Source organism: Artibeus jamaicensis, unplaced genomic scaffold, assembly GCF_021234435.1.
Source record: "Artibeus jamaicensis isolate MK-2021 breed Jamaican fruit bat unplaced genomic scaffold, CSHL_Jam_final contig_402, whole genome shotgun sequence".
Lineage (NCBI taxonomy): Eukaryota > Metazoa > Chordata > Mammalia > Chiroptera > Phyllostomidae > Artibeus > Artibeus jamaicensis.
The window spans coordinates 8126787-8142147 of record NW_026521818.1 but is presented as its reverse complement, the minus strand read 5'-3'; the positions used below and the strand labels follow the sequence as shown (position 1 = coordinate 8142147).

Genomic DNA, 15361 nt, shown 5'->3' with positions numbered 1-15361 from the left:
TTTAGAATCCTACAGTCACCCAACAATGTAACCCTGGAGCCCCTCTTCTGTTTCCTGGGGATGTACAGCAGAGAGAATATAGTTGGGTTACAAATTCTCAGAGGGCAGGGGCCATGTGTCTCCCTAGCTCAGTGCTTTGGGCCCAGCCGGTACTAAGTACATGTCTATGGGGTTGAACCTGCATCATGAACACTTCTAATCATGAACCACAGATGCATATTTCTCAGCCAAAGGAGCCTCCTGATAAGAAGCTTGTACAGGTGAGAGAAGAGACAGAGGATATAATGGGCCAGTGCATTTCCCTTTATTAATTCAACATGTTTATTGAGTCTTTACCACATGTTAGATACCATGATAGTTTGTATGAGGGATTCACAGATATACCTCAAACATTTAGTAGCTGTAATAATTCTATTTTCAGTTAATGAGCCAATACCACCACTAAGAGATACAACTTATTTCCTATACTTCAAAAAGTGAGGAGAGTGTGAGGAGAATTCTTTCTGAACAGGAAGGAACTACCTCCTCCCTCCATTGCTGCCTCCATACACGGGGCACACAAAGAAAATAAGAACAATTTGTTTTGCCTCACTAATGCACAACTCTAATTCAAATCTTTTATCAGAAAAATTGTGAAAGGCATATTAATCATTAGATATTTTAATAATAATTTGAGAAAACAAAGACCCTGAAAATAACTTAAACTATTAAAAGTACTATTACTTTCCCAGATAGCTTAAACCCACTTTTGTGGGTATAAAGGATAGGAAATATTATATTGCTGACTCACAGGAAATTATAAAATATTAAAGTCATAAAGTATGACAGTACTTTATAAACCACAAAAAGCACTTAAAGCCGACTGACTTTTAAATGACAATTTGCTTTGTTCAACCCTAAATGACACCCATAATTACAGCGCTGTTTAAAAGGCCGATTTGTTTATGATGTTCTTTTGCTTTATAGCACTGACTCTTTTTCCACTTATTTCTTTGCTTTTCTTCCTCTTGCCTCTCCCTTCCGAGACTTGCTTAAGTGCAGTCCTTCCACTCTTCCCAAATATAAGGGGAAGGAACATAATCTGTGATTTAAGAAGTAGGGCAATTTTTTAAAAAGAGAACCATTTCTTTAAAATTTGTGTTTAAATTATAGTTGATGTACAATAACATATTAGTATCAGGCGTACAACATAGTGAGTCGACATCTGTATACTTACAAAGTGATCACCTTGATAAGTCGAGTATCTATCTGGCACCATGTATAGTTAGAATAGTACTGACTATATTCCTGATGCTGTACCTCCTCATAACTATTTTTATGACTGGCGATTTGTCTTTCTTTCCCTTTTACCCCCGCCCCAGGAGGAGAGTTTCCTGCTTCTCGATTCTGAACGCTACAGTGAAATGTTGCCACGGAGGCTGTGGGCGATGCCTCTGCAACGCCTGGGACCAATGCAGACAGTGCTGCTGAGCCTGTGCACCAGCTGTCACGTGCTCTAGGGCCCTGCGGCAGCTGCAGTGGATGTGCTCAGGGCTCCAACCTGGCCGCCCAGGTCTCCTTTAGACCAGGTACCCGGTGGGTGAATGTTGTGATGGTGGGACAGGGCAAGGCCAAGGGATCCATCGGTTCTATGTTTCAACCCACCGGGCTGTGAGTCCGAGGACACTGTAAGAGCTACATGGAGCATATCCCTCAAAATTTCTGTTCACTTGTTAAGAGACACACAGGAAACAAAATTATATAATTACATAACAGTGTTCTTATTATGGATCTTATTGAGAATCCTTAACGGGATTGGAAACGCCCACAGTGGACATTAATATGTATAATTACCCTTCATGGTACATCTAACTACTCGAAAAATTTGTCAAGCTTCTTTCCAAAATGAAAGAATTCAGAGAGCTAAACTCCCAGATATCTTCTTGGTTTAGACCTAAATGAAGAGTAGTAATATATTTCCCAAACACGGAGCATGATAAGCAAACCTCTGTGCGGGGAGAAGCTGCAAATCTGTTAGATCGATGGCCCTGTCACACTGAGCCCAGTGACCAAGTTATCGCTATTATGCTTTCATTTTTAAATCATCAAATTATTCTGTGTATCCCTACCTGTGGCCACTTTTGAATCACAGAATGTCAGGCACACTTTTGGAATTAGATAGAACCATCCGCCTTCACGCTGGTGCACAGTGAATGGTGAGTTCCACGTTCCGACACAGCATTTTATGTGGTTGACATGGTCACGCATAGTTTCTGTGTACAATTGTTCCTCTGAAAATGTGTATGTGGTGAATATGTCTTCAGGAAAATTTAATTGCTCAATTCAGTTAAGACCCACAATTATAATGCGAGGTTTGGAAAGGGACATTTCTGCTTGGAAGAAGAATCTCTTTTCACATTCAGATCGCTTTTTCCTCAGTTGGACTCAGACTTCAGACTGTCTGCATGTGCTCATTACCTCTGCTGACCATCAGAAAACACAATTTTTTCTATGCAGTGTTTCAGGGGACAATTGAATCGTTCAGGGGATAACTGAATTGTTCTCTAACAATAGCAGGCTTAAATTTGTATTTTTTTAAAGTTTTTATTTTATTGATTTTTGAGAGAGAAAGAGAGAGAAACGTGTGTCCCACGATTTTGGTGTATCAGGACAACACTCTAATCAACTGAGCTACCCAGCCAGGAGAATGTGTATTTTTAACCTTTTAGGTTCCTATTTACTCTTGGTTATTCATTCAGAAAGCATTCATTACTGATCACTCAATATTTTAGACTTTCTATTTAAAAAGTTAAAAATTCTAAGTGGGCCCATTTAGACATTCCACAAATAACCAAATGGAGTCAAGTTTCAAGTAAATGACAGTCATTAAGTTGATTACTTTGTATAAAATAATGCAGACAGAACTATTATTTTCAAATGCTGTATTGACTATAGTATTGAAATGGGCCAGAAATGTACCTTTGGTTTTAAGGCCATTTAAACATGAGTGCCTGTACTCAGTGACATCTTGCCCATAAGAATCGCTCCATCAGCAAGGCTGCTGGAGTGTCTTCTCAGACCTGTGAGGGGCTCTGGTCCAAAGAAACACTGCGATGTAGCTACGTTTTTAAGTAGTAATGACGTGATAGAATTAATAGAGCGTCAGAAGTGTGGAGAATTTAAAACCAGACCAGTACTTTTTACTAGAAAAGCTTTTTACACACCATCTGACTCATAACAAGATTATCTAAGAGAGTTCAAAGTATTGAATAAACAAAAACTACAGAAAAGCGGTAACATCAGGAACTTGGTCACTGTGGGGAACTGAGTCACCTGCATGAAAACCAAAGGCAGGCCATCCAGACCCCGGATTCGTAGTCCTCTCTCTCTCAGGGAGCCTGGACTTCAGGGGGCTCATGAGAAAGAACACAAGGGCTTTTTTTGTTTTTTATTTTTACCAAGTAGGGAAGAAAACAGAGCCTTCATCTGATTTGCTTAAAATAACAGAACTATGAGGCACAACAGTCTCTGAGGACTGGAGTCTGATGCTTCAGTTCTTTATTCTTAGCAGTTAACATAGACCGACTCCTTAGGTACACAGTATGTTTTTGTTAAATGAGTATCTACTACTGCCAGGAAGGAGATTACAATAAATTAAGTACACTCAAAGATTATCTGTTAAAAGGAATTGTCTCAGTTTCCAAGTCTTTGGAGACAATAAGCTAAAGCAGCAGTTCTCATTGCAGGTGGTTTTGTACCCTCAGGGGACATTTGGCAACCTTCAGAGGCATTTTAAGTTGTCACAAGTATGTGTGTGTGGGGGAATTTCTACTGGCATCGAGCACGTAGGGGCCGAAACGCTGCTAGACAGCCAACAATGCACATGATATTTCTGCAAACAAAGAATTATCTAATCCGAAAGGTTCATAATGCCAACCAAAGCTGAGACCCTAAACTAAAGTAACTTAACTAAAAGTCCAAGCTAGAATGGGGAGATCTCTGAATTTCACAAAAATCTTTAATCAAAAGCAAATTATAGTGGTTATACTGTAGATTTAAAAATCAAAGTCTTTTTCTTTTCTAACTCCTAAATGCTTTAATCATATGGACGTGGAATATCAATATCCCAAAGTAAATTTAAAGAAATTACATATTTTCTTAAGATAAAACTAAACACCTACTTGTGAACCAGGGGAAAAATGCTTAAACATGACAATTGGTTTTCTAAGTGGTAACTTTGTCACATTTTTTTTTACTGTTGAAAAGATTAAAACACCATATATAGGTGTGTATAAAAGTATTTTTTGTGCCTAATATCCTAAGTGTGGCATTAACTTAATTGTGAAAGAATATAATGTATAATATTTTTATGGTGAAATTACTTGGATTATGCAAGGGACTCAACGGAAGGATTTTTTGGATAATGTATAACTTCTGCCTCTTAAATTGTACATCACAGAACTCATCCCAACAAGCACATACAAAATATCTGCTATAATTTTGTATTAGATGTGGACTAATAATCTGTGTGTATTTTCATCTCCTGGTAAATCTTTGAGAACGACAAGAACCACAGCCTTCCATTCAGCTTCTCTCCCTCTACTCTCCACAAGCCGTTCTGTAACACTGAGAAATGCACTTGGAGAATGAAATCGGGAGTTGACAGAAAACTGTGGAAAGATGTTCCCAAGTGGTAAGTCCAGTACAAGAGCCTTGTACCCACACTGCTTTGATCAGCTAAAAATATGTGGACCTACTAACTGCAATGAGATGAGTTTCACAGTAGTGTCTGATAGGTGAGGCACAGTTTAGCAAGGCAATTGGAATTCATCTTTCCATTTCATAAATATTATCCAAATAAATAAAATGTGCATTAAAGTGACTGATCTATTAGGAAGTATTTTACCAAATTTTTAAAAAAGACATGGTTACATTTATAGACAGAACCTCAGTCAAAAGTGAGTAAAAACACTGAGAATTGGAACTCTGCTTGAAATCTCTATTGATTCTGAGTCAAGTTACCAAGTGAAGATGTATTTTGTTATTTTAATTGACAGCCTGATTAAAATCTACTTTGGGATGTGGTTACCAGTATTTAGCAAGATGACACTGCTTTAAAATAATTCCTAGTTATTTCTGACTTTGGAATTTTGGTATCTCACGTGGCTATAAAGAGGCTAAAAGTTTAGTGTAGTAAAAATCTTTTTCTTTTCACATTAAGCAACTTACCTAACCTCTCTGTGTTTTGGCTTCTGTGTTTTTAAAAACAGGCATAATACTGGCACTTCCCTCGCCACATGCTGTGAGGATGAAGCCAGTGGACAGGCACAGGGTGAGTGCTCTGCAAGCCTGTGTCACTGTTTCCCTCTCTTCCTCCCAGCTGGACACCGGTCTGCCCTTTGGGTGCTACACACCATTTCCAACAGCTCGTGATGGCCTTTACGGCGTGGAAAGGGTCTGCGCCAGCCCCTGTACCTGGGGTCCTAATCATTAGGTGTTTTTTTCTTATTTGTCTTTGTAACAACGACTTGAGAACAACTGGCTTACAGAAGCTCAGTAAAATATCTGTTGACTCACCTTCCCGTAAAACTTCTTGTCAATGACATTGACAGTGTGTTCAATCCAATACTGGCCTCCTCTTGTATACTGCAAACTTAAATGTTAAGAATGCCTATTTTTATCCTTGAGTAAATACCAAGGTTGTCTCATTATTTCCTAATTGACCTAAAGTTAGGAAGAGTCCAAATATGGAAACATGGAATTAATTCCACGACTACTTTAACTTTTTAAACTATGTCATTTTAGCTTTGGAGGTCAAAATAAAAAGTGTATTACCCAACACTGAAAAAACCCACAACAATGTTCCCTTTGGAGACTCAGGGGTGGGGACTTACCCTTTTCGTCAGCTGAGTATCCATCATGAAGTTGTGCACGTGCTTTTCTGCTTTGGTAAGTTCTAGCTTCCTTGCTACTACAGCTACCACCAGGGCTGTGCAACCAGCACCCTGAAAGAGAAGAGAGCCCCCGAATGTTATTTTTGGTCTCAGCCACATTAGAAAATGTTTAGTACCAAGTACTTAAGTATCTGAAGTAAAAAAACCCCAAACCTACAAACCTTGTTTGTAGTTTTAGAAAACATCTAAACTTCGCCTCTCTTTATTAATCTTAAAAATACAACCTAGGAAAATGATCTTTCTTTATGAATCATTCTCATGTGTTATTTATAGTTAATAAGCATAATGCATAATTTAGCCATTCTGTTACAGTATTCAGTGTCTTCAAATAAATACTATAGAAAAATGCATGGTCAACAGGCAATGTATCTTTATATTGGGGTTAAAAAAACTTAGTTCACAGATGTTAGTGAAAAAAGCATGATGTGTGAATCAAACACATTTTAATCATAAAATATAGAATGTAAAAAAGTAACTTGCTGAATTTTCAGGGACTTCTTAAAACCACTAAATCAGTTATATACCTGTCTATATAACAGGAACAAATAATCAATGAGTAAATTAGCATAAATGCACACAGTAAAAATAGTTGTCCCAGTATAATATTCCATAATCTCTCAAAATAAGACCAGCAGGTCTTTGGGACACTCAGCTTTGTTACACCAGGAATGAAGAGAGATGCACTGCACAACTGCAACCTGTTCTACACCCATAACAGAAAGACCACAGTGATCTGAACCTGGACAACACATACAAGAAGTGCTCAAGGAAAGAGAACCATCCTACTCTTCTAGAGGTTGACCAGCACTAAGAAAGGTATGAGCTACCTTTATTTTGAGAAATGTCAACAGTGGTCCTTGTTGAATTATGGCCCAGTGCTGATCTCTTAGGAAGAGATGTGTGACACTCAGTGCGGTGCCCCAGAGATGACAGTCCCCCTGTTCCATGACCAAGGTACACTCACTTCAACTCATGAGGTGTGGGATCTTTTTGGCTGATTACACACAGGACAGTCAGGAGGCAAGGTCCTGCTGCTGCAGCCACTTCACTGAGCCTACACATGGTTGACCTGTTGGTTGGGAAGGAGCCCACTGAGCAGCTACCAGGGGTACTGTGCAAGGGAAGTCCAGAGCTCTGGACAGAAGATCACCCTGGAAGGACCATGCAGCAACAGAGGTTGCCAAGCTGTCTCAGTGGACAGATAACCATGAATGGGAGTGTTCAGGCAATAGCCCACTGAAGGGGGCACAGACAATGAGATGTTAGTTACTCTTCCTCCAAATCTTTCAACGGACTTGAATCTTCAAAAACTAGTTTTTAATAGCATCTTTTTTTATGTTAGTCAGATGGTAGGGTACTCAGTGGATGGCCATCCAAGAGTCTTAAACTCCCAGGCAGGAGCAGCTTTCCCTGATTACCAGATGGTTTAAAAATCTCCAGTTATGACAGCAACTCTCTACCTTGAAAATGTAGTGATCTACATCTCGAATGTTTAATATTGAGGAATGGTTAACATAGCATATCCATAATATACTGACTGTATTAAGATTTTATTTCTATAATATTTAAAGAAAATATAAGGTTTAAGCAAGCTAGAAAACTGTATTTATAATTTGCTCCTAATTTTGTTCAAAAGGATCTATATTTGGAACACTGAAAAGAAGTATGCCCAACAGTGACAAGAGGTTTTCTCAAAGTGGTGGAAATACCAGTAACATTTTGTTCTTTGTGCTTTTCCCTATAGTATAAATCTTCTACATGGTGGGCAAAAGGAGGTTTACAGTTGTTCATATGGAAAATAATACAATTAATACTAAATAATGATACAAGAATAAACTCACGTGCACACAACTATAAATTACTTTTGCTCTACCCTGTATTATAAATACATATTACTTATACAAAAAATACACATTTTATACATTGCCAAACTACATTGACAATTTGTAGTTTTAGAAAACATCTAATCTAATCTTTGCCTCTCTTTATTAATCTTAAAATACAACCTAGGAAAATGATCTTTTTTTATGAATCATTCTCATTTTTATTTATAGTTAATAAACATAATTTAGCCATTCTGCTACAGACCAAAGGAGAAATTTTTAGGCTCACAACAAATCTGTCAAGAGGGACAAGAGTGAGACTAAAAGAAAATACACACACTTGCCCTGTCTTGCTACAACCTGATGATCATAACCATAGAGAAATGACCTTATTAATGAGCGGATATTGTTTAGGAATAGTATTTTCAGAGGGTTTGAATATCTCCTTCCATCTAGCTCTTGAAGAAATCAGTATTCTCAGAAATTAATGGTACTGATCACACGAATCAGAGAAAGACTGGAAGGCATTCAGGCATTATGTGGTTTAACCTCTGATTTTAGAAGTGAGATGAGAAAAACACGTAAGTGATTATTCAGTTGTGAACTATACTTAGCACTGATATATTCCCCCTTTATCTCGTCTCATAATACTTTCACTATATTTTTATCTGTGGTCATTTCCATATCTATGATAAAATACGAAGTACTATATTTCAAAGCAAAATAAGACTATCAAATTCACCGTATTTTAATATAATAAACTCTTAGTGTAAATGTTTAAAATTACCAAAATAAATCAATGTTGTTCCTATTCAAAACTGACACAACTTTTAAATGAGTTCTTAACCTTGACTGTGACTAGAGACACCTGGAGCACTTGTAAGAGTTCCAGGGCTGACAGACTATGTGCCCGATGAATCGAATACTGATCTTCAGAGGTAAAAGCCAAGCATCAGACCTTTTTAAAGCTTTCCCGGTGATTCCAGCAGAGTCATTGCTTTAGATGAAGAAGTACACGAAGGGAATATGGTAAAGTCCTAAACTACTTTCTGCTTTGAACAAGAGAGTTAAAGGTTTATATCAAAGCCATTTTGGAAATGATAAAGGAAAGTCCTGGCAAAAGACAGAGAGTGCAGGGTCTGAAATGTCTGGGCGGGTATGATGGTTATCCTGATGATTCGGGCGTTGTGTAGGCCATGGAAGGAAGGTGACTTCAGAGCTGAATACCAGTGAAGGAAAAGAATGGCTTTGGAAGCAGCTACTGCTAATTTGTGGACTTTAAAACATCTGCCACAGAATCTAAACAGTCATGTTTTACTGAGAGGGGTTAGCCAGAATCATTGGCCATTCATGAGAGCCATCTGTACCTACCTACTATATAACTTATCATTTGCATGACAAGGACAGCAGGTCCTTGAATAACGTCATTTTGTTCAAAGTCATTTCCTTATCATGTTGATGAGATGCCAGGGGAACATAACTCTTGTTTACATCAATTAGCCTATGGTAAGATCGGTTTTGTTACATGTGGTTTCACTTACAGTTGCAGGGTTATAGACGACGTTAAGTGAGGACTTATTGTACGGGATCACCTGTTGCGTGATGCTCCCAGGTACTCCTCAATCAGTGAGGCCTGGGAGATTCGAGGGCAATGACGGTTTCTGAATATGCAGAGAATGTAAAAATCTGAGGGGCTCTATCACTGTAAAGACAGCTATGAGCAGCAGCTGGCATTCTAAGTTGAATACTGTTTTCCCCTGGCAGGTGGCCACTGCTGAGATCCTTCTGGAAAGAAATCAAAATCCTAACAGGAGTGGAAAATCACTGGTATCAACAGTCTTTGTAAGTCAGTTTTTATTTGTGTTTGTTTCTGGACTATATATTTTTTCCCCTGCTGCTGGCCCATTTCTGGCTGAGCGTTCTCTAGTTCACCAAGTCTCATGCATGAAAATGAGTACCCTTGTTGCCAACTGGAGAAGAAAGTGGAACGAACAATTTAGTAATTATTAAAACTATTACCTACATCCCTCATTCTATAATCTTAACTGTACCCTTTAAATTGTACCTCAAGAGCTACTTAAAGAATTTAGGTTGATGATTGTTCAAATACAAAGTATTTTACTCCTTATCTATAAGCCTTATTTTAATTAGGGAAACCATAAACTCTCCAGGTTCTTAATAAATCATGAGGGTTTGATATATAAATAGAATTGGATTTCAAAATAACTTTTATTTTCTAATTTTTAGAGTTATACAGAATGAAGCTGGCTCGCCTCCAAAAGCTTTCTAGGTTCAAGGTAAATTCCTGCCAATACATTATGATGATAATAATAAGCAATAGCAAGATGTTAATGTCCACTCAGTGTCTATTTTCATGACCATTCTGTTTCATAAAGTGAATAAAAATGAAAGTAAATATGCTTTCGCAACATTTTTTCCCAAAGCCTGTCGTCATCACAATGGATACAGAAACAGTTGGGACTAACATATGTTACTCTCTGAAATGAAGATCCCTGTATGCCTTTACCAAGATGAGTCACATTCTGTTCACCGAAGTCAGAAAATGTATCTGCATTACTTTTCTTTCATTTCATTTACATTATTAGGAAAAGCTAAGGAAGTCAGTAACCTGACACTTTAAGATGGTCAGGCAACCAAAAGCCAAATGAAGAAAACACAGTGTGTTATGAAGCCAATATATTAAAGTAGCCAAGGAAAACCTATATATTTTTTAAAAAATCATCTGTCCTTCTAACAAATTGGATGTTGTAAGAGAAAGAGAAAGATGAAGGAGAGAGGCCTGGTCCTTAGAAAAGATAACTAATAATTCTCATCACCCTATGCCCGACCAAAGTAAACTGACAATCAGACATAAGCTCTATAGCACAAGCTATAGCTGAATGTCATCAATCAGAGAGTCTTATATACTGCCACATTAAAATGTAGTGTTTCTCTGCTGCATTCTTCTTGATCATAGCACAGATATTATTGTTGGACCCTAGAATGTAAAGGAAGTTCAGGTCACTCATTTTCCCCCCAAATCATTTATCATGTAACATTTGGAAAATTCAAAGTGGTGACATTTTTAGTTTAGATAACCTGGTTAGGCTAATCCTATAAATGCTTCCAAGAATAATTTTAAAAATCATATTGAGATAAAGCTTTAATAACTTAAGACTACAAACCCATAGTAATAAAAACAGCATGGTACTGGCCTAAAAACAGATACATAGATCGATGGAACAGAATAGAGAGCCTAGAAATAAACCAAGCCTACATAGTAAATTCATCTATGATGAAGGAGGCAAGAATATACAGTGGGGTTAAGACAGTCTCTTCAATAAATGCTCTTGGGAAAACTGGACAGATAGATGCAAAAGAGTGAAACTGGATCAATTTCTTATACCATGTACAAGAAATGTACATGGTATACCTTGTATATGTTAATCCTTAAGTTTAAGGATAAACTTAAATGGGTTAAAGACTTACATAAGACCCCAAATCATTGAACTCTTAGGAGGTAAACTTTTTGACATCATTCTTAGCATTTTTTTCTTTTTTGGATATGTCTTCTCAGACAAGGGAAAGAAAACGAATGGGTCTACATCAAATAAAAAGTTTTACACAGCAAAGTAAACTATTAAAAAAAATAAAGAGGTAGTGGATGGAATAGGTGGAAATATTCATCAATGATACATCTGATAAGGAGTTAATATACAAAATATATAAGAAACTCAGGGTACAACTTAACACCAGAAAAGTCCAATTAAAAGTGGTCAGAGGACCTGAATAGACCTTTCTCCAGAGATGACATACACATGGCCAATGGACATATGAAAAGATGTTCAATGTCACTAATCATCATGGAAATGCAAATCAAGACCACAGGTTTAAGGTACCACCTCAAACCTGCCAGAATGGCTGTCATCAGTACATCAAGAAGCATTGTCAAGGATGTGGAGAAAAGGAACCCTTGTGCACTTGCTGGGTATTTATCTGAAGAAATTCAAAACATTAATTTGAAAAGATATGTGCACCCCTATGTTCACTGCAGCATTACTTTCAACAGCCAAGAAATGGAAGCAACCTAAGTGTCCATCAATAGAAAAATTCAACAGCCAAGAAATGGAAGCAACCTAAGTGTCCATCAATAGAAAAATGGGTAAAGGAGTGGTATTTTTATACAATGGAATGGTACTTGTAATTAAAAAAAGAATGAAATCTTACCATTGTGACAGTATAGATGGATCTAGAGGGTATTACACTAAGTGAAGTCAGACAGAGAAAGACAAATACCATATGATTTCACTTATATGTGGAATTAAATAAATAAAGGAACAAACAAAATAGCTACAAAGAACAAACTGATGGTTGCCAGACCTGGGGGTAGGGAGGTTGGAGGAGTTAGTGGCATATGGGTGAACAAGGTAAAGGGATAAAAAAGTACAAATTACCAGTTATAGGGATGTAAAGTACAGCATGGGGAGTAACTCTACATGGCGCCAGGTGGGTACTAGGTTGATTGGAGCGATCACTCATCATTTATGCTGTCTAAGCAATATATTGTATGTCAACGGTAATTAAAAGTTTTTCAAAGCATACTAAAAAAACGTATTGAATCTTGTCCTTATTTAAAAAGGTATCTGGAAAAGATTCCACATAATGAAATATATACTTTTTTTTGAAAATTCCAGAATACTCATCACAGAGAATGACTCCACTAATAAATTACAATGTTAAAAATTCTCAAAAGAGACAGGCAGGAAGGGGCTGGAAAGAAGTGTTCCAAGTCATGAAATCCAAAGACTTGGAAGTCATGACATCCAAGATTGTTCTATCCAGCAAGCTTTCATTTAGAATGGAAGGGCAGAAAAAGTGCTTCTCAGATAAGATCAAAGTCAAGGAGTTCATCATCACCAAGCCCTTATTCTATGAAATGTTAAAGGGACTTACCTAAGAAAAAGAAGATAAAAAAGATGAACAGTGAAAGGACAGCAAACTCACAGTTAGTAACAACCACACCTAAAACAAAAGCAATCTAAGAGGACAGCTGGATCAGGAGCAGAACCATAGAAATGAAGATCACATGGAGGGTTAGCAACAGGGGAGTGGGAGGAGGAGAAGGTACAGAAAATAAGTAGCATAGACGGTAGGTAGAAAACAGACAGGGGGGAGGGCAAGAATAGTATGGGAAATATAGAATCTAAAGAACTTGTGACACATGGGCATAAACAAAAGGGGGGGAATGGGACAACTGTAATGACATAATCAATAAAATATATTTAAAAAAATATTCTCAGTGTAAATCGGTGATCTTCCTGGGTATCGTAACTCCTGAAAGGTCAGACTTGTTTGATAGCCCATTTATGAGACTCTCAATTAAAATTTCTCAAAATAATATGAAAAAATTATGCTTGTAATATAAAAACACCCAAATTAATGAAACAACTTTAACTTCCATTTAAAAATATCAATTTGGGGACTTCCGCCAAGATGGAGGCGTAGGTGGAAACACTGTACCTTCTCGCACAACCAAGTTTAAAAACAACAAAGTTTTAGCAACAAAAATGCAGCCAAATCACACAAAATTGAACTGTACAGAAGTCTGACAACAACGAACCCATCAGCCAAACCGTAAGAGGGGCAGAGCCAGCAGCAGAGTGAGGTCGGGCAGGAAAGATCCTACCCGGGCACATGACCCAGGGCGCAGGCAGCTATGGGTGGATCCCAGGTGTGGATTAGCAGCGGGCAGACCCACTGGGGGCTGACAGCAGTCACACATTCGCGTGCAGATAAACCGGCAAAGGAGCAAGCAGTGAGACAGGCCCCAGTGGTGGGAAGCAGCAGAGGACTCCACTATTGTCCCTCTCTGATCCCGCCCCCCACATACAGCATCACAAACCAGTGACATGGGTGGCCCCACCCTGGTAAACAACTAAGGCTCTGCTCCTCATATGTAACAGGTACAGACAGAGCAAAACATTATGGCTCAAGAAGAACTCAAAGCCCCAGAGCCCATAACTCTCAGAGACCAAGAAATAGCCAAACTTTCAGATGCACAGTTCAAAACACTGGTGATCAGGATGCTCACAGAACTGGTTGATTTTAGTCACAAATTAGAGGCACATATGAAGGCTAAACTAATTGAAATGAAGGAAAATGCACAGGAAACCAATAGGGATGGAAAGGAAACTGGGACTCAAATCAAAGGAGTGGACCACAAGGAAGAAAGAAATGACCAAACAGAAAAGGATAAAGCAACAAGAATTAAAAAAAAAAAATGAGGAGAGGCTTAGGAACCTTTAGGACATCTTTAAATGTTCCAACATCCGAATTATAGGGGTACCAGAAGGGGAAGAGGAACAGTCATGAGTGGGAAAGTTATTTGAACAAATAATAAAGGAGAACCTCCCCAATCTGGCAAAGGAAATAGACTTCCAGGAAGTCCAGGAAGCTCAGAGAGTCCCAAAGAAGTTGGACCCAAGAAGGAACACACCAAGGCACATTATAATTACATCACCTAAAATTAAGGATAAGGAGAGAATCTTAAAAGCAGCAAGAAAAAAGGAGTCACCTACAAAGGAGTTCCCATCAGACTGTCAACGGATTTCTCAAAAGAGACCTTACAGGCCAGAAGGGGCTGGAAAGAAGTATTCCAAGTCATGAAATCCAAGACCTACATGCAATATTGCTCTATCCAACAAAACTTTCATTTAGAATGGAAGGGCAGATAAAGTGCTTCTCAGATAACAAATTCAAGGAGTTCATCATCACCAAGCCCTTATTATATGAAATGGTAAAGGGACTTACCTAAGAAAATAAAAAAGATGAACAGTGAAAGGGCAGCAAACTCACAGTTATTAAGAACCACACCTAAAACAAAAGCAAACTAAGAGGACAGCTAGATCAGGAGCAAAACCATAGAAATGAAGATCACATGGAGGGTTAGCAACAGGGGAGTGGGAGAAGGAGAAGGGGGGGGAGAAGGTACAGAAAATAAGTAGCATAGACGGTAGGTAGAAAATAGATAGGGGAGAGGGCAAGAATAGTAGGGGAAATATAGAATCTAAAGAACTTGAGACGTGGTTATAAACTAAAGGGGGGGAATGGGGGCATTCAAGGTGGAGGGGAATGAAGGGGGGAAATAGAACAACTGTAATGGCAAATCAATAAAATATATTTTAAAAAATAAAAAAAATATCAATTTGTCCTCCAAAAGAAAGGTCAAGTGAGTACTTGCAAACATTGTCCATGTTTCTGCCCCTGGGGCTGATGGACAATACTCTATAGCAATAAATACAGTTCTACTGCATTATCCTGGCACACACAGTTATTCTTTCACAAAACTATGTAAAACAATTGATTCTACCAAATAAAATTTTATAAAACACTACTTTTATATTATATACCAGTAGCATTTTGCAAGATCTCTTCAGGTCATGAAAATAAACAACATTCAAAGGAATTTTGAACACAAATTCCCTCTATCAAAATGCCCTATCTTTAAAGATCTTCAGATACAAGTGGACGTTTACTTGTATCTGAAGGAAGGTAAGGGTCGTTTACAGGAAGGTAGGGGTTGACTGTAAGGTCCTCATCTTAAGG

At 38.0% G+C, this 15361-nt stretch overlaps 1 protein-coding gene across 1 annotated transcript in view; it reads right to left on the bottom strand.

Annotated features, from left to right (window-relative positions):
• Nucleotides 1-15361, bottom strand: part of KCNN2 (potassium calcium-activated channel subfamily N member 2) — a 152638-nt gene that overhangs the window by 12129 nt on the left and 125148 nt on the right. Inside the window, exon 6 of the mRNA XM_037167051.2 lies at nucleotides 5874-5984. Coding sequence (XP_037022946.2) covers nucleotides 5874-5984 — 111 coding nt within the window. The remainder of the gene's footprint in view (nucleotides 1-5873; nucleotides 5985-15361) is intronic.